The 20,063-nt window shown below is 41.5% G+C and overlaps 2 protein-coding genes across 3 annotated transcripts; both read right to left on the reverse strand.

Moving 5' to 3' along the window:
• Positions 1-268: 268 nt before the first annotated feature.
• On the reverse strand, positions 269-19,811 carry LOC118382568 (NACHT, LRR and PYD domains-containing protein 3-like). Of its 2 annotated transcripts, none has more exons than XM_052519809.1 (7): positions 19,555-19,811; positions 6,172-6,464; positions 3,852-5,703; positions 3,095-3,268; positions 2,316-2,489; positions 1,888-1,925; positions 269-985 (listed from the first exon to the last, which is right to left on the reverse strand). In XM_052519809.1, exons 2-7 carry the CDS (start codon positions 6,446-6,448, stop codon positions 444-446), a joined length of 3,057 nt encoding a protein of 1,018 aa, XP_052375769.1. In that variant the 5' UTR covers positions 6,449-6,464; positions 19,555-19,811; the 3' UTR covers positions 269-443. The 2 variants fall into 2 exon arrangements, with proteins under 2 accessions (XP_052375769.1, XP_052375768.1); XM_052519808.1 differs by lacking the exon at positions 19,555-19,811 and adding an exon at positions 16,192-16,370.
• LOC127930367 (uncharacterized) lies at positions 9,375-13,550 on the reverse strand. Its single transcript, XM_052520039.1, has 3 exons — positions 13,541-13,550; positions 13,047-13,207; positions 9,375-12,290 (listed from the first exon to the last, which is right to left on the reverse strand). The coding sequence occupies exons 1-3, from the start codon at positions 13,548-13,550 to the stop codon at positions 11,211-11,213; spliced, it is 1,251 nt and encodes a 416-aa protein (XP_052375999.1). The 3' UTR covers positions 9,375-11,210.
• Positions 19,812-20,063: the final 252 nt, after the last annotated feature.

A 20,063-nucleotide genomic window follows, 5' to 3' on the forward strand; every position in this document is an offset into this window, starting at 1 on the left:
ACAGTAGTCCAGACTCTGTTATATCACACCAGCATCATGGGGGACATAACGGTAGTCCAGACTCTGTTATATCACACCAGCATCATGGGGGACATAACAGTAGTCCAGACTCTGCTGTTGTGAAATGATGTCTGAGGGAAGAAACTGTTTTGTTGTTGTTTGAAGTGACCTCTTTGTTGCTGTAATGTCGTTAACAAAGATGGCCGTTTCACCGTTACAGACTTTAACTGTCATTTCTTCTTTTATGTGAAAAAACAACAACATTAAACAGTTTTTAAAACAACCAGTTTTATTTGTCTTCATCTGGCCGAATGTGTACCAGGAAAGGTCCATTCAGTGTTATTGACTTCAAACAGAATCAGAATTGACTAAATCAACCATTTGACTAAATAAACATTATTTACAAACACCAATCAATAACAACAAGATCCGTCCATTACTCCCTAAAGGTGTTTGACCTCACATAGGGACAACGAGGAGTTTATTTCTACCCAAAACCCTGGATAGAGAGGCTCAGTGAATGTGTAGTGGAATGTGTGTAGGTGGGTGAGTGTGTCAGAGGAGGACAGAGTGTAGAAGGACAGAGTGCCGGCCGGCCAGTCCAGATACACTCCTACTCTGTTGGACGAGGAGGAGGCAGGTAAGTCAGTTCTCTCCTTATTGTGCCTGGCAGTGTAACCGTAATCAGAGCAGCTCAGACTCCAGGACTTGTCATTGCATCCAAGCTTACTGTCATCGGCGTTTCCTGTCCTGTTGATACCTCTGTACGTCATTCCTAAGTCATCGCCTCCCCCACTCATCTCTGCCTCCCAGTAACAGCGCCCAGTCAGACCCTCTCTACACAGCACCTGTGGCCAGTCCTCAAATCTCTCTGGGTGATCAGGATACGGCTGCTTCTCTATCCCCCGTGTCACCTTCCTGTTCCCCTCTGACAGAGAGAGGTGTCTGCATGCTGTGTTCGGGTCCAGTGTGACATCACAGGCATCTGATAGGGTAAGATCAATATTAGAAATCATCATCATCATCAGAATGTTAATCACCAAGGCCTTTTATGAGGAGCATTGACTCATTGATTAAAACGTCTAATTAACAGACTGTATATTGACTGTGTACTGTACTGCCACAATAAAAAGTAGTTAAAGAGAGAGAGAGAGAGAAAGGGAGAGAGAGAGACAGAGAGAGAGAGAGAGAGAGAGAGAGAGAGAGAGAGAGTACTTGTAAATAATGTGTTTTTTAGTATTTCATTTATCGTTTATTCATTTATTTCATTTATCGTCTTTTTCATCTACAGTCTGTACTTTATATGACCATTTGTCTGCAAGCCTGTACAGTTTATATATATGTATATCCCACTGGGCAAAAACTGGTTGAATCAACATTGTTTCCATGTCATTTCAACAACAAGAAAGTACATGTGACGTTGAATCAACGTTGAAAACTGACTGGATTTGGGAACTTTTAACCTAAATCCACTGACAGGGTGACAATTCTTCGTTGATTTCACGTGGAATTCAGGTTAGTCCTTCTGTAGCTCAGTTGGTAGAGCATGGCGCTTGTAACGCCAGGGTAGTGGGTTCGATTCCCGGGACCACCCATACGTAGAATGTATGCACGCATGACTGTAAGTCGCTTTGGATAAAAGCGTCTGCTAAATGGCATATATTATTATTATTATTATTATTAACTTAACCAAACGTCAATCAAAACTAGACATTGAACTGATGTCTGTGCCCAGTGGGTCTGATTCTACTTCCTTAAGATGGCGGCTTATATTTCATCTGACCACGTAGGTCAAACGGTCGAGTAATTTGACTCTGAGGTTATGCTATTTCCTGTCTCATCACCAGTAACACATTTCACATTTTCTTCACAGCAGTCAAAACTTACATTTTTTCAGCAGCCAGTACTCTCCACGGTGGTCAACACTGCACAAGAAGCAGAACAGTGACTCAGTAAAACACACACACACACACACACACACACACACACACACACACACACACACACACACACACACACACACACACACACACACACACACACACACACACACACACACACACACACACACACAAATATTGTTTATTGGATATTAAAATACAGGGGCTCAACTTTGGTTTTAGAAGTGGGGGGGACATATATATATTTTTTTTCCAGTTGTATAAACACTCCAAACAGCCGACCCGACCACATGGAGGCATCCACATGGTCCTAAAGCACACCGGGGGGTGAATGTGGTGCCCCTGATTAAATATAACTAACCCAGGAAACCTGAACCAAAATTGTCCACAACTCCACAAACGCTCTCTACATACTTGAGTTTCTCCAGTCTCCAGTGTGGATCCTCTAGTCCAGCAGAGAGCTGCTTCACTCCTGAGTCTCCTGGGATATTGTAGCTCAGGTCCAGCTCTCTCAGGTAGGAGGGGTTGGACCTCAGAGCTGAGGCCAGAGAAGCACAGCCTTTCTTTGTGATCAGACAGCGTGACAACCTGCAGAGTTTATCACATATTTACACCCTCTAGTGGTGAAAAGGGAACATATTTACACCCTCTAGTGGTGAAAGGGGAACATATTTACACCCTCTAGTGGTGAAAAGGGAACATATTTACACCCTCTAGTGGTGAAAAGGGAACATATTTACACCCTCTAGTGGTGAAAAGGGAACATATTTACACCCTCTAGTGGTGAAAAGGGAACATATTTACACCCTCTAGTGGTGAAAAGGGGAAATGGCAGGTGTGTGTCTTCCTCAAACTCAACAGGCATTTGCATTTAAAAAATGACCTGATTAAAATAATATTACAATCACATAATTATATAACTAAAAACATTTGACTTCAGGAAATAAAGCATCTTGGAAATAAAAAAAATGAATAATATCAATAGATTGTGTAATTCTTCCTCTTCCAAACATGAATCTGCAGTTAGGTAACTATGACACTTAAAATTCAGCTGATTACTCTGATATTATTTATTTAACTAGGCAAGTCAGTTAAGAACAAATTCTTATTTACAATGACAGCCTACTAATTGTTCTCTATAAATACATATAGAACTATCTGTCCCCTTTAGTGAACGAATACAGACTACTGACCTCAGGGTCTCCAGTTTACAGTGTGGATTCTCCAGTCCAGCAGAGAGCAGCTTCACTCCTGAATCCTGGAGGTTGTTGTCACTCAGGTCCAGCTCTCTCAGGTTTGAGGAGGTTGAGCTGAACGCTGAGGCCAAGGCTTCACAGCATTTCTCAGTGAGGTTACAGCCATTAAGCCTTTGAAAAGTAAAACACAATGGAAATTAATTTAGACAACTGTGTACAGTACATGTAGCAGAATATTTGAGAATCAACCATGAATATGTATATTCTAACTGACACACTGACTCATTCAAGGGTTTTTCTTTATTTTTTAAATGTTCTACGTTGTAGAATATTAGTGAAGACATCAAAACTATGACATATCACATATGGAATCATGTAGTAACCAAAAAAGTGTCAAACAACTCCAAAATATATTTTATATTTTTCAAAGTAGCCATCCTTTGCCTTGATGACAGCTTTGCACACTCTTGGCATTCTCGTGAAGCTGGTTGAGAGAATGCCAAGAGTGTGCAAAGCTGTCATCAAGGCAAAGGATGGCTACTTTGAAAAATAAAAAATATATTTTGGATTTGTTTAACACTTTTTTGGTTACTACATGATTCCCATGTGTGTTATTTCATAGTTTTTATGTCTTTACTATTATTCTACAATGTAGAAAAAAATATTTTTAAAAATAAAGTAAAACCCTTTAATGAGTAGGTGTGTCCAAACTATTGACCCGTACTGTATATATACTCTTTTAACGTGTATTTACAGAACAGTTCTGGAGGCTTTGACCACTGGCAGCAGCCTCAGAAGACCTTCCTCTGATCTGGAGTATTTCTTCAGGTCAAACACATCCAGCTCCTCTTCTGAAGTCAGCAACACAAAGACCAGAGCTGACCACTGTGCAGGTGACAGTTTGGTTTTGGACAGATTTCCTGAACTCAGGTATCTTTGGATCTCCTCCACTAGAGAACGGTCATTCAGTTCATTCAGACAGTGGAACAGATTGATGCACCTCTCTGAAGATGGAGTGTTCCTGATCTTCTTCTTGATGTACTTGACTGTTTCCTCGTGGCCCCGTGAGCTGCTTCTGGTGCTTCTTGTCTGTGTCAGTAGGCCGTGTAAGTGAGTCTGATTGGACTCCAGTGAGAGGCCCAGAAGGAAGCGGAGGAACAGGTCCAGGTGTCCATTCTCACTCTGTAAGGCTTTATCCACTGCAATCGTGTGGAAGGTGATGGCAGGATTCAACTTCACTAGAAATTTTCTGATGAAGGATCGATCTTCGGTCATCGGGTTTACATGGCTGTTGTTGAAGGAGAGGAAAACATATAACGCAGCCAGAAACTCCTGAACGCTCAGATGCACAAAGCAGTACACCTTGTTCTGGTACGGCCCATAGTCCTGTCTAAAGATCTGTGTACACACTCCTGAGTTCACTGAGGCTTCGGTGACATCAATGCCATACTTTTTCAGGTCTGCTTCATAGAAAATGAGGTTGCCATTTTCCAGCTGGTTAAAAGCAAGTTTCCCCAGTGCCAGGAAGCTCTCTTTATCCCTGCGTGGATCTCGCTCACCTTTCTTGTGATATTTATCATTCATCTGTTTGGTCTGAAATATCAGTAACCCAATAAATAATTGAGTCAGAGTCTTGGGCATCTCTTCATTCTTATCTGAACTCAACACATGCTCCAGAACTGAAGCTAAGATCCAACAGAAGACTGGAATGTGGCACATGATGTGGAGGCTCCTTGATGTCTTTACGTGTGAGATGATTCTGTTGGCCAGGTCCTCATCACTGAATGTCTTCCTGAAATACTCCTCCTTCTGTGGGTCATTGAACCCTCGTACCTCTGTCACCTGGTCAACACACTCAGGAGGGATGTGATTGGTTGCTGCAGGTCTGGAGGTTATCCAGAGGAGAGCAGAGGGAAGCAGATTTCCCTTGATGAGGTTTGTCAGCAGCACGTCCACTGAGGTTGGCTCTGTGACATCACACCAGCTCTTACCGGTCTCGTAGTCGAGGGTCAGTCGGCACTCATCCAGACCATCAAGGACAAATACAACTTTGTACTTGCTCTCATTGTGGTTTCCTTGTTTTTGCAATTTTGTTAAAATGTGATTCAAAAAGTCCCTCTCAATCACTCCAGTCTCTAAGACACATGTATGTAGAAGTTCAACAAAACTGTACTTTTCCCCCCTCACCAAATTCAGCTCCCGAAAAGGGAGTGAAATTACGAATTGGATATCCTGATTGGCTTTCCCTTCAGCCCAATCCAGAATGAACTTCTGCACAGAGACTGTTTTTCCAATGCCAGCGACTCCCTTTGTCAGCACAGTTCTGATACGTTTGTCTTTTCCAGATGATTGTTTGAAGATGTCATTGCAGAGGATTTTAGCCTCTGGTCTTGCTGGATTCTTGGACGTGATCTCGATCTGTCTCACCTCATGTTCCTGATTGACCTCTCCACTTCCCCCCTCTGTGATGTAGAGCTCTGTGTAGATCTCATTGAGAAGTTGTTTATGGCCCTGCTTTGGTACCCCGTTGAATACATGCTGAAACTTCTTTTTTACTTCCAGTTTATATTCATGTTGGAACTTCTCACCATCTTCATCTGAAGGACCTGACGATGGACAATGGTTATAGAATAGTTAGCAAGCATGCGTTGTTCTCTAGACGCTCAACAGTACACAATAAACAAATATACACATTTTTTATTTTACAATATATCTCGTTATTGGAGAAAAAAAATCTAAGCACATGAAATGAATGCACATTTCAAAGAAAAATGATCATTTTACCAGTTTGTCAATCACAAACATACAAATACTGTATAACTTATTTAAGAAAATATATAGAATTTCAACAAAACAATAGAATAGGATAGGATAAAGTAATCCTTCTCACCCCCCTTAAAAGATTTAGATGCACTATTGTAAAGTGGCTGTTCCACTGGAAGTCATAAGGTGAATGCACCAATTTGTAAGTCGCTCTGGATAAGAGCGTCTGCTAAATGACTTAAATGTAAATGTAAATGTAGAATATATATATATTTGCTCAAAACCTTATAGACACAAGAATCCTGAATTACCTATTGGACAGTCTCTGTTTAGCTTCTCAGCGAGATCGTTGCGGCTAATCTTCTTCAGGATGCCCAGTGTGATCTGCACAGCCACATTCCCCCTGTATTTCTGCACCATCTGATCCACTATGTCCAGTCCGTCAGATGTCTCCATCCGGCCCTTTGGAATGTGAGGGAAGCCATCCAGCTGCTTTTCTGTAGTTAGATACCACTTAAATCTCTTCAGCTCGTCAGAGCCGAGATCATCCAGAACGGCCAGGAGACGCTCTTTCACAGATGGGGTCATTGTAGGTCAGTGGAGACTGTTAAACAGCAGATGGGGCCATTATATAGACTGTTAAACAGCAGATGGGTGCATTATAGAGACTGTTAAACAGCAGATGGGACCATTATAGAGACTGTTAAACAGATGGGGCCATTATAGAGACTGTTAAACAGCAGATGGGACCATTATAGAGACTGTTAAACAGATGGGGACATTATAGAGACTGTTAAACAGCAGATGGGTCCATTATAGAGACTGTTAAACAGATGGGGCCATTATAGAGACTGTTAAACAGATGGGTACATTATAGAGACTGTTAAACAGCAGATGGGGCCATTATAGAGACTGTTAAACAGATGGGGACATTATAGAGACTGTTAAACAGAGGGGGACATTATAGAGACTGTTAAACAGCAGATGGGACCATTATAGAGACTGTTAAACAGCAGATGGGGCCATTATAGAGACTGTTAAACAGATGGGGACATTATAGAGACTGTTAAACAGATGGGGACATTATAGAGACTGTTAAACAGCAGATGGGGCCATTATAGAGACTGTTAAACAGATGGGACCATTATATAGACTGTTAAACAGATGGGGCCATTATAGAGACTGTGTAACAGATGGGGCCATTATAGAGACTGTTAAAACAGCAGATGGGACCATTATAAAGACTGTTAAACAGATGGGGCCATTATAGAGACTGTGTAACAGATGGGGCCATTATAGAGACTGTTAAAACAGCAGATGGGACCATTATAAAGACTGTTAAACAGATGGGGCCATTATAGAGACTGTTAAACAGATGGGGCCATTATAAAGACTGTTAAACAGATGGGGCCATTATAGAGACTGTTAAACAGCAGATGGGGCCATTATAGAGACTGTTAAACAGCAGATGGGGCCATTATAGAGACTGTTAAACAGATGGGGCCATTATAGAGACTGTTAAACAGATGGGGCCATTATAGAGACTGTTAAACAGATGGGGACATTATAGAGACTGTTAAACAGAGATGGGACCATTATAGAGACTGTTAAACAGCAGATGGGACCATTATAGAGACTGTTAAACAGATGGGGTCATTATAAAGACTGTTAAACAGATGGGGCCATTATAGAGACTGTTAAAACAGCAGATGGGACCATTATAAAGACTGTTAAACAGATGGGGCCATTATAGAGACTGTTTAACAGATGGGGACATTATAGAGACTGTTAAACAGCAGATGGGGCCATTATAGAGACTGTTAAACAGATGGGGACATTATAGAGACAGATGGGGACATTATAGAGACTGTTAAACAGATGGGGCCATTATAGAGACTGTTAAACAGCAGATGGGGACATTATAGAGACTGTGTAACAGATGGGGCCATTATAGACTGTTAAAACAGCAGATGGGGAGACTGTTAAACAGATTATAGAGACTGTTAAACAGATGGGGCCATTATAGAGACTGTTAAACAGATGGGGACATTATAGAGACTGTTAAACAGATGGGGCCATTATAGAGACTGTTAAAACAGCAGATGGGACCATTATAGAGACTGTTAAACAGATGGGGCCATTATAGAGACTGTTAAACAGATGGGGCCATTATAGAGACTGTTAAACAGCAGATGGGACCATTATAGAGACTGTTAAACAGATGGGGCCATTATAGAGACTGTTAAACAGATGGGGACATTATAGAGACTGTTAAACAGCAGATGGGGCCATTATAGAGACTGTTAAACAGCAGATGGGACCATTATAGAGACTGTTAAACAGATGGGGTCATTATAGAGACTGGGATGGGACCATTATAGAGACTGTTAAACAGCAGATGGGACCATTATAGAGACTGTTAAACAGAGATGGGGCCATTATAGAGACTGTTATTATAGAGACTGTTAAACAGATGGGGCCATTATAGAGACTGTTAAACAGCAGATGGGACCATTATAGAGACTGTTAAACAGATGGGGCATTATAGAGACTGTTAACAGATGGGGCCATGGGGCCATTATAGAGACTGTTAAACAGAGATGGGGCCATTATAGAGACTGTTAAACAGATGGGGTAACCCATTATAGAGACTGTTAAACAGATGGGGCCATTATAGAGACTGTTAAACAGATGGGGGCCATTATAGAGACTGTTAAACAGAGACTGTGTAGATGGGGCCATTATAGAGACTGTTAAAACACTGTTAAACAGATGGGGCCATTATAGAGACTGTTAAACAGATGGGGCCATTATAGAGACTGTTAAACAGCAGATGGGACCATTATAGAGACTGTTAAACAGATGGGACCATTATAGAGACTGTTAAACAGATGGGGCCATTATAAAGACTGTTAAACAGATGGGGACATTATAGAGACTGTTAAACAGATGGGGCCATTATAGAGACTGTTAAAACAGCAGATGGGACCATTATAAAGACTGTTAAACAGATGGGGACAGTATAGAGACTGTTAAACAGCAGATGGGGCCATTATAGAGACTGTTAAACAGATGGGGACATTATAGAGACTGTTAAACAGATGGGGACATTATAGAGACTGTTAAACAGCAGATGGGGTCATTATAGAGACTGTTAAACAGATGGGGCCATTATAGAGACTGTTAAACAGATGGGGCCATTATAGAGACTGTTAAACAGCAGATGGGGTCATTATAGAGACTGTGTAACAGATGGGGCCATTATAGAGACTGTTAAACAGCAGATGTGGTCATTATAGAGACTGTTAAACAGATGGGACCATTATAGAGACTGTTAAACAGCAGATGTGGTCATTATAGAGACTGTTAAACAGATGGGACCATTATAGAGACTGTTAAAACAGCAGATGGGGACATTATAGAGACTGTTAAACAGATGGGACCATTATAGAGACTGTTAAACAGCAGATGGGACCATTATAGAGACTGTTAAACAGCAGATGGGGGCATTATAGAGACTGTTAAACAGCAGATGGGACCATTATAGAGACTGTTAAACAGCAGATGGGGCCATTATAGAGACTGTTAAACAGCAGATGGGACCATTATAGAGACTGTTAAACAGCAGATGGGACCATTATAGAGACTGTTAAACAGCAGATGGGGTCATTATAGAGACTGTTAAACAGATGGGGCCATTATAGAGACTGTTAAACAGCAGATGGGTGCATTATAGAGACTGTTAAACAGCAGATGGGGCCATTATAGAGACTGTTAAACAGCAGATGGGGTCATTATAGAGACTGTTAAACAGCAGATGGGGACATTATAGAGACTGTTAAACAGATGGGGCCATTATAGAGACTGTTAAACAGATGGGGTCATTATAGAGACTGTTAAACAGCAGATGGGTCCATTATAGAGACTGTTAAACAGATGGGGACATTATAGAGACTGTTAAACAGATGGGGTCATTATAGAGACTGTTAAACAGCAGATGGGACCATTATAGAGACTGTTAAACAGATGGGGCCATTATAGAGACTGTTAAACAGATGGGGACATTATAGAGACTGTTAAACAGATGGGGCCATTATAGAGACTGTTAAACAGCAGATGGGGCCATTATAGAGACTGTTAAACAGATGGGGCCATTATAGAGACTGTTAAACAGATGGGGCCATTATAGAGACTGTTAAACAGCAGATGGGACCATTATAGAGACTGTTAAACAGCAGATGGGACCATTATAGAGACTGTTAAACAGCAGATGGGTCCATTATAGAGACTGTTAAACAGATGGGGTCATTATAGAGACTGTTAAACAGATGGGGCCATTATAGAGACTGTTAAACAGCAGATGGGACCATTATAGAGACTGTTAAACAGATGGGGCCATTATAGAGACTGTTAAACAGCAGATGGGACCATTATAGAGACTGTTAAACAGCAGATGGGGTCATTATAGAGACTGTTAAACAGATGGGGCCATTATAGAGACTGTTAAACAGCAGATGGGACCATTATAGAGACTGTTAAACAGCAGATGGGGACATTATAGAGACTGTTAAACAGCAGATGGGACCATTATAGAGACTGTTAAATAGCAGATGGGGTCATTATAGAGACTGTTAAACAGATGGGGACATTATAGAGACTGTTAAACAACAGATGGGGCCATTATAGAGACTGTTAAACAGCAGATGGGACCATTATAGAGACTGTTAAACAGATGGGGACATTATAGAGACTGTTAAACAGATGGGGACATTATAGAGACTGTTAAACAGATGGGTCCATTGTAGGTCAGTGGAGACTGTAAAACAGATGTAAAAATGGCAAAATGTGCATAGGGGGTAAATTGTGGCAAAAATAACGTATGTTTGTCCGGGTCTACAACAACAACAATGGGTTATGCCTCAGCCACAACGTCAATCTATTATCAATATGTCCCCTCCTAGTTATAGAGTTTATCTTGTCAGCTCAACAACAACAAAAACGTTTATGTCGTGATCACGAGATAAATAAGTTGGGATCTTAACATGATATCCTCTCTGGACTTTTGTATCTTCCTGATGACCAGCGCTCTGTATATTCTGATGGATGAGGTGGAACGCTCTGTATATTCTGATGGATGAGGCCTGAGATGGAACGCACTATATATTCTGATGGATGAGGCCTGAGATGGAACGCACTATATATTCTGATGGATGAGGCCTGAGATGGAACGCCCTTTATATTCTGATGGATGAGGCCTGAGATGGAACGCGAAGCTAACTGAACCTGACTAGCGCTCTGTATATTCTGATGGATGAGGCCTGAGATGGAACGTGAAGCTAACTGAACCTGACTAGCGCCCTATATATTCTGATGGATGAGGCCTGAGATGGAACGCCCTGTATATTCTGATGGATGAGGCCTGAGATGGAACGCTCTGTATATTCTGATGGATGAGGCCTGAGATGGAACGCGAAGTTAACTGAACCTGACTAGCGCTCTGTATATTCTGATGGATGAGGCCTGAGATGGAACGTGAAGCGAAATGAACCTGACTAGCGCTCTGTATATTCTGATGGATGAGGCCTGAGATGGAACGTGAAGCGAATTGAACCTGACTAGCGCTCTCTATATTCTGATGGATGAGGCCTGAGATGGAACGTGAAGCTAACTGAACCTGACTAGCGCTCTCTATATTCTGATGGATGAGGTCTGAGATGGAACGTGAAGCTAATTGAACCTGACTAGCGCTCTCTATATTCTGATGGATGAGGCCTGAGATGGAACGTGAAGCTAACTGAACCTGACTAGCGCTCTGTATATTTTGATGGATGAGGCCTGAGATGGAACGTGAAGCTAACTGAACCTGACTAGCGCTCTGTATATTCTGATGGATGAGGCCTGAGATGGAACGCGAAGCTAACTGAACCTGACTAGCGCTCTGTATATTCTGATGGATGAGGTCTGAGATGGAACGTGAAGCTAACTGAACCTGACTAGCGCTCTGTATATTCTGATGGATGAGGCCTGAGATGGAACGTGAAGCGAATTGAACCTGACTAGCGCTCTCTATATTCTGATGGATGAGGCCTGAGATGGAACGTGAAGCTAACTGAACCTGACTAGCGCTCTCTATATTCTGATGGATGAGGCCTGAGATGGAACGCGAAGCTAACTGAACCTGACTAGCGCTATGTATATTCTGATGGATGAGGTCTGAGATGGAACGTGAAGCTAACTGAACCTGACTAGCGCTCTGTATATTCTGATGGATGAGGCCTGAGATGGAACGTGAAGCGAATTGAACCTGACTAGCGCTCTCTATATTCTGATGGATGAGGCCTGAGATGGAACGTGAAGCTAACTGAACCTGACTAGCGCTCTCTATATTCTGATGGATGAGGTCTGAGATGGAACGTGAAGCTAATTGAACCTTACTAGCGCTCTCTATATTCTGATGGATGAGGCCTGAGATGGAACGTGAAGCTAACTGAACCTGACTAGCGCTCTGTATATTTTGATGGATGAGGCCTGAGATGGAACGCGAAGCAAACTGAACCTGACTAGCGCTCTGTATATTCTGATGGATGAGGCCTGAGATGGAACGCGAAGCTAACTGAACCTGACTAGCGCTCTGTATATTCTGATGGATGAGGCCTGAGATGGAACGTGAAGCTAACTGAACCTGACCAGCGCTCTGTATATTCTGATGGATGAGACCTGAGATGGAACGTGAAGCGAAATGAACCTGACTAGCGCTCTGTATATTCTGATGGATGAGGCCTGAGATGGAATGTGAAGCTAACTGAACCTGACTAGCGCTCTGTATATTCTAATGGATGAGGCCTGAGATGGAATGTGAAGCTAACTGAACCTGACTAGCGCTCTGTATATTCTGATGGATGAGGTCTGAGATGGAACGTGAAGCTAACTGAACCTGACTAGCGCTCTCTATATTCTGATGGATGAGGCCTGAGATGGAACGTGAAGCTAACTGAACCTGACTAGCACTCTCTATATTCTGATGGATGAGGCCTGAGATGGAACGTGAAGCGAACTGAACCTGACTAGCGCTCTGTATATTCTGATGGATGAGGCCTGAGATGGAACGTGAAGCTAACTGAACCTGACTAGCGCTCTGTATATTCTGATGGATGAGGCCTGAGATGGAACGTGAAGCTAATTGAACCTGACTAGCGCTCTCTATATTCTGATGGATGAGGCCTGAGATGGAACGTGAAGCTAACTGAACCTGACTAGCGCTCTCTATATTCTGATGGATGAGGTCTGAGATGGAACGTGAAGCTAATTGAACCTGACTAGCGCTCTGTATATTCTGATGGATGAGGTCTGAGATGGAGCGTGAAGCTAATTGAAGCTAGCTAACTTTAGAAAACCAGTATATCTAGCTTACATCATAGTATACCCATCAGGCAGGCATCTACAGTCTAGTCGGAAGGCTACTACATGGGTCGTATTCATTAGTTTACACCGCAGCCAACAGTTTTAAAACGTTGCATAAACAGTTTACTCCGAATGCTGTACAACGTGACCGAAACGGTTTCCGTTGCCAAATGTTTTGCTACGGTGGGCACTAATGAACACACACAACCTGTTTTGAGGAAGTATAAGTTGTTGTTAGACAATAAATATTGTGGAAAGTCTCTCTTTCAAACAAAATACCTGCTTGCATGAAAAGCATTAACAGTAGATTCTAAAAAGAAAATGTTTGTTTGTTTCTTGTTGTGTTTTAAGCCTGTGTTGAGCAGACAAGCCTATAGGCCTATGATACAGTAAGAGATCACCGTGGGGAACACAGATGTTGAGCAGACAAGCCTATAGGCCTATGATACAGTAAGAGATCACCGTGGGGAACACAGATGTTGAGCAGACAAGCCTATAGGCCTATGATACAGTAAGAGATCACCGTGGGGAACACAGATGTTGAGCAGACAAGCCTATAGGCCTATGATACAGTAAGAGATCACCGTGGGGAACACAGATGTTGAGCAGACAAGCCTATAGGCCTATGATACAGTAAGAGATCACCGTGGGGAACACAGATGTTGAGCAGACAAGCCTATAGGCCTATGATACAGTAAGAGATCACCGTGGGGAACACAGATGTTGAGCAGACAAGCCTATAGGCCTATGATACAGTAAGAGATCACCGTGGGGAACACAGATGTTGAGCAGACAAGCCTATAGGCCTATGATACAGTAAGAGATCACCGTGGGGAACACAGATGTTGAGCAGACAAGCCTATAGGCCTATGATACAGTAAGAGATCACCGTGGGGAACACAGATGTTGAGCAGACAAGCCTATAGGCCTATGATACAGTAAGAGATCACCGTGGGGAACACAGATGTTGAGCAGACAAGCCTATAGGCCTATGATACAGTAAGAGATCACCGTGGGGAACACAGATGTTGAGCAGACAAGCCTATAGGCCTATGATACAGTAAGAGATCACCGTGGGGAACACAGATGTTGAGCAGACAAGCCTATAGGCCTATGATACAGTAAGAGATCACCGTGGGGAACACAGATGTTGAGCAGCCTATAGGCCTATGATACAGTAAGAGATCACCGTGGGGAACACAGATGTTGAGCAGACAAGCCTATAGGCCTATGATACAGTAAGAGATCACCGTGGGGAACACAGATGTTGAGCAGACAAGCCTATAGGCCTATGATACAGTAAGAGATCACCGTGGGGAACACAGATGTTGAGCAGACAAGCCTATAGGCCTATGATACAGTAAGAGATCACCGTGGGGAACACAGATGTTGAGCAGACAAGCCTATAGGCCTATGATACAGTAAGAGATCACCGTGGGGAACACAGATGTTGAGCAGACAAGCCTATAGGCCTATGATACAGTAAGAGATCACCGTGGGGAACACAGATGTTGAGCAGACAAGCCTATAGGCCTATGATACAGTAAGAGATCACCGTGTGGGGAACACAGATGTTGAGCAGACAAGCCTATAGGCCTATGATACAGTAAGAGATCACCGTGGGGAACACAGATGTTGAGCAGACAAGCCTATAGGCCTATGATACAGTAAGAGATCACCGTGGGGAACACAGATGTTGAGCAGACAAGCCTATAGGCCTATGATACAGTAAGAGATCACCGTGGGGAACACAGATGTTGAGCAGACAAGCCTATAGGCCTATGATACAGTAAGAGATCACCGTGGGGAACACAGATGTTGAGCAGACAAGCCTATAGGCCTATGATACAGTAAGAGATCACCGTGGGGAACACAGATGTTGAGCAGACAAGCCTATAGGCCTATGATACAGTAAGAGATCACCGTGGGGAACACAGATGTTGAGCAGACAAGCCTATAGGCCTATGATACAGTAAGAGATCACTGTGGGGAACACAGATGTTGAGCAGACAAGCCTATAGGCCTATGATACAGTAAGAGATCACCCTGGGGAACACAGATGTTGAGCAGACAAGCCTATAGGCCTATGATACAGTAAGAGATCACCGTGGGGAACACAGATGTTGAGCAGACAAGCCTATAGGCCTATGACACAGTAAGAGATCACCGTGGGGAACACAGATGTTGAGCAGACAAGCCTATAGGCCTATGATACAGTAAGAGATCACCCTGGAGAACACAGATGTTGAGCAGACAAGCCTATAGGCCTATGATACAGTAAGAGATCACCGTGGGGAACACAGATGTTGAGCAGACAAGCCTATAGGCCTATGATACAGTAAGAGATCACCGTGGGCAACACAGATGGGCATGGAACCAATTCACCCCACACATCTCATTTACATAATCAACTACAGTACCAGTCTAAAGTTTGGACACACCTACTCATTCAAGGTTTTTTCTTTTTTTTTTCTTCTTTACAAAGCTGTCATCAAGGCAAAGGGTGGCTATTTTAAAGAATCTCAAATATAAAATATATTTTGATTTGTTTAACACCTTTTTGGTTACTACATGATGCCACGTGTGTTATTTCATAGTTTTGATTTATTCACTGTTATTCTACAATAGAAAATAATCATTTTCTATTAACAATACTAATAACAACAATAGAAAATAGAACAAATAAAGAAAAATCTTTGAATGAGTAGGTGTGTCCAAACTTTAGACTGGTACTGTATGTGAAAACATAACAATATCATCAACTATATGAATACACATAACAATATCATCAACTATATAACAATATCATCAACTATATGAACACACATAACAATATCATCAACTATATGAATACACATAACAATATCATCAACTATATGAATACACATAACAATATCATCAACTATAACTAACTACAATGGTCGTCTTACCTGTTACCTCTCAACAGAAACAGAGTCTGGAATGATCATTGGGTCGTAGAATTTTACTTTTGCTTACATATCAGGTTCTACCTGTTTCTCTTCCTCCCTCTTTATGACTCTCTCTCTCACACACACACACACACACACACACACACACACACACACACACACACACACACACACACACACACACACACACACACACACACACACACACAGCCAACCAATGGAACAAATAACACCTTCAGTAAATAAAACAGACACGTACAGAAACACGTCGTTGACTCAAAAGTTCCAAGAAATATTATATTTCTATAAATATTATATTTCTATAAATATTATATATTATATTTCTATAAATATTATATATTATATTTCTATAAATATTATATTTCTATAAATATTATATTTCTATGAATATTATATTTTACTACCAACTGATATTGTATTCTAATGACATCATCGTGATTTATCAATGACACTTTCATTTGAGGCATTAGAATGTTTAGATTGTGTAAAATCATCTTAAATTGTGGTAAATCTATGTCAATGTAGACCAGCATAAAGTACAACAACAGATCTATGTCAATGTAGACCAGCATAAAGTACAAGAACAGATCTATGTCAATGTAGACCAGCATAAAGTACAAGAACAGATCTATGTCAATGTAGACCAGTATAAAGTACAACAGATCTATGTCAATGTAGACCAGCATAAAGTACAACAACAGATCTATGTCAATGTAGACCAGCATAAAGTACAACAACAGATCTATGTCAAATTAGACCAGCATAAAGTACAACAACAGATCTATGTCAATGTAGACCAGCATAAAGTACAACAACAGATCTATGTCAATGTAGACCAGCATAAAGTACAACAACAGATCTATGTCAATGTACACCAGCATAAAGTACAACAACAGATCTATGTCAAATTAGACCAGCATAGAGTACAACAACAGATCTATGTCAATGTAGACCAGCATAAAGTACAACAACAGATCTATGTCAATGTAGACCAGCATAAAGTACAAGAACAGATCTATGTCAATGTAGACCAGCATAAAGTACAACAGATCTATGTCAATGTAGACCAGCATAAAGTACAACAACAGATCTATGTCAATGTAGACCAGTATAAAGTACAACAGATCTATGTCAATGTAGACCAGCATAAAGTACAACAACAGATCTATGTCAATGTAGACCAGCATAAAGTACAACAACAGATCTATGTCAATGTAGACCAGCATAAAGTACTACAACAGATCTATGTCAATGCAGACCAGCATAAAGTACAACAACAGATATATGTCAATGTAGACCAGCATAAAGTACAACAACAGATCTATGTCAAATTAGACCAGCATAGAGTACAACAACAGATCTATGTCAATGTAGACCAGCATAAAGTACAACAACAGATCTATGTCAATGTAGACCAGCATAAAGTACAAGAACAGATCTATGTCAATGTAGACCAGCATAAAGTACAACAGATCTATGTCAATGTAGACCAGCATAAAGTACAACAACAGATCTATGTCAATGTAGACCAGCATCAAGTACAACATATCTCTGTCAATGTAGACCAGCATAAAGTACAACAACAGATCTATGTCATTGTAGACCAGCATAAAGTACAACAACAGATCTATGTCAATGTAGACCAGCATAAAGTACAACAACATATCTATGTCAATGTAGACCAGCATAAAGTACAACAACAGATCTATGTCAATGTAGACCAGCATAAAGTACAACAACATATCTATGTCAATGTAGACCAGCATAAAGAACAACAACAGATCTATGTCAATGTAGACCAGCATAAAGTACAACAACAGATCTATGTCAAATTAGACCAGCATAAAGTACAACAACAGATCTATGTCAATGTAGACCAGCATAAAGTACAACAACAGATCTATGTCAAATTAGACCAGCATAGAGTACAACAACAGATCTATGTCAATGTAGACCAGCATAAAGTACAACAACAGATCTATGTCAATGTAGACCAGCATAAAGTACAACAACATATCTATGTCAATGTAGACCAGCATAAAGAACAACAACAGATCTATGTCAATGTAGACCAGCATAAAGTACAACAACAGATCTATGTCAAATTAGACCAGCATAAAGTACAACAACAGATCTATGTCAATGTAGACCAGCATAAAGTACAACAACAGATCTATGTCAAATTAGACCAGCATAAAGTACAACAACAGATCTATGTCAATGTAGAACAGCATAAAGTACAACAGATCTATGTCAATGTAGAACAGCATAAAGTATGTATCGCAGAGACCTTGCTTCCCTTCCTTGAGTACAACAACAAATCCACAATAGAGGTGTCTTATGTAATCATGCAGACTGGGTGCTGCTAGTTCCTATTCAACCGGAGATACTCACAACACCTTTTACAGCAGGTGGAGGTGGAGCCCAACCTGCTCTACTGATAACAGACTGGGTGCTGCTAGTTCCTATTCAACCTGAGATACTCACAAAACCTTTTACAGCAGGTGGAGGTGGAGCCCGACCTGCTCTACTGATAACAGACTGGGTGCTGCTAGTTCCTATTCAACCTGAGATACTCACAAAACCTTTTACAGCAGTCAGCAGGTGGAGGTGGAGCCCGGCCTGCTCTACTGATAACAGACTGGGTGCTGCTGGTTCCTATTCAACCTGAGATACTCACAAAACCTTTTACAGCAGGTGGAGGTGGAGCCCGGCCTGCTCTACTGATAACAGACGGGGTGCTGCTAGTTCCTATTCAACCTGAGATACTCACAAAACCTTTTACAGCAGGTGGAGGTGGAGCCCGACCTGCTCTACTGATAACAGACTGGGTGCTGCTAGTTCCTATTCAACCTGAGATACTCACAAAACCTTTTACAGCAGGTGGAGGTGGAGCCCGGCCTGCTCTACTGATAACAGACTGGGTGCTGCTAGTTCCTATTCAACCTGAGATACTCACAAAACCTTTTACAGCAGGTGGAGGTGGAGCCCGGCCTGCTCTACTGATAACAGACTGGGTGCTGCTGGTTCCTATTCAACCACGCGTTATAAAGGGGAAAGTCCATCTCTTATCATGCTTTCATGGTAGAAATGAAACAGGGCCTTTGGAAAGTGTTCAGACCCCTTTCCTTTTCCCACATATTGTTACGTTACAGCCTTTATTCTAAAATGGGTTCAATTGGTTTTTTCCCCTCATCAATCTACACACAATACCCCCTAATGACAAAGCAAAATGTTTTTTACTTTAAAAAAAAAAATGTTTGCTCATTTAAATATATATATAAATATATATATGTAAATAAGGTAAATATATAAATATAAACATATAAAAACCTAAAATACCTTATTTACATAAGTATTCAGACCCTTGACTATGAGACTTTAAATTGAACTCAGGTGCATCCTGTTTCCATTGATCATCCTTGAGATGTTTCTACAACTTGATCGGAGTCCACCCGTGGTAAATTCAATTCATTGGACAGGAAACAGGATTGTGTCGAGGCACAGTTCTGGGGAATTGCTGGACCTCTCTTCCCGGCAAATGTGTCCCCTCTTTTCAGCACCAAACTGCTCTAATTCTTCAATGTTTGAGGGATAATATATGCCATTTAGCAGACGCTTTTATCCAAAGCGACTTACAGTCATGTGTGCATACATTCTACGTATGGGTGGTCCCGGGGATCGAACCCACTACCCTGGCGTTACAAGCGCCATGCTCTACCAACTGAGCTACAGAAGGACCTATGCCCTCCACCAAATGCTTTTTCCAGATCTCTCCCTTGGTTTTGGATGGGATTCAGGTCTGGACTCTTCGCTGGCCGCTCCAGAACAGTCCGGCATTTCTTCTTAAA

This window comes from Oncorhynchus keta, chromosome 5, assembly GCF_023373465.1.
Source record: "Oncorhynchus keta strain PuntledgeMale-10-30-2019 chromosome 5, Oket_V2, whole genome shotgun sequence".
Classification (NCBI taxonomy): Eukaryota; Metazoa; Chordata; class Actinopteri; order Salmoniformes; family Salmonidae; genus Oncorhynchus; species Oncorhynchus keta.

Excerpts from the sequence above, each read along its gene's own strand:
- LOC118382568 (XM_052519809.1), bottom strand. The coding sequence starts at position 6,448 with ATGACCCCATCTGTGAAAGAGCGTCTCCTGGCCGTTCTGGATGATCTC. Across the intron at positions 2,490-3,094 it reads TGTAAACTGGAGACCCTGAG|GTTGTCACGCTGTCTGATCA; the intron begins GTCAGTAGTCTG and ends TAAACTCTGCAG. Across the intron at positions 986-1,887 it reads GTACTGGCTGCTGAAAAAAT|ATGCCTGTGATGTCACACTG; the intron begins GTAAGTTTTGAC and ends TTACCCTATCAG.
- LOC127930367 (XM_052520039.1), bottom strand. Across the intron at positions 12,291-13,046 it reads ATATAGAGAGCGCTAGTCAG|GTTCAATTAGCTTCACGTTC; the intron begins GTTCAATTAGCT and ends AGCGCTAGTAAG.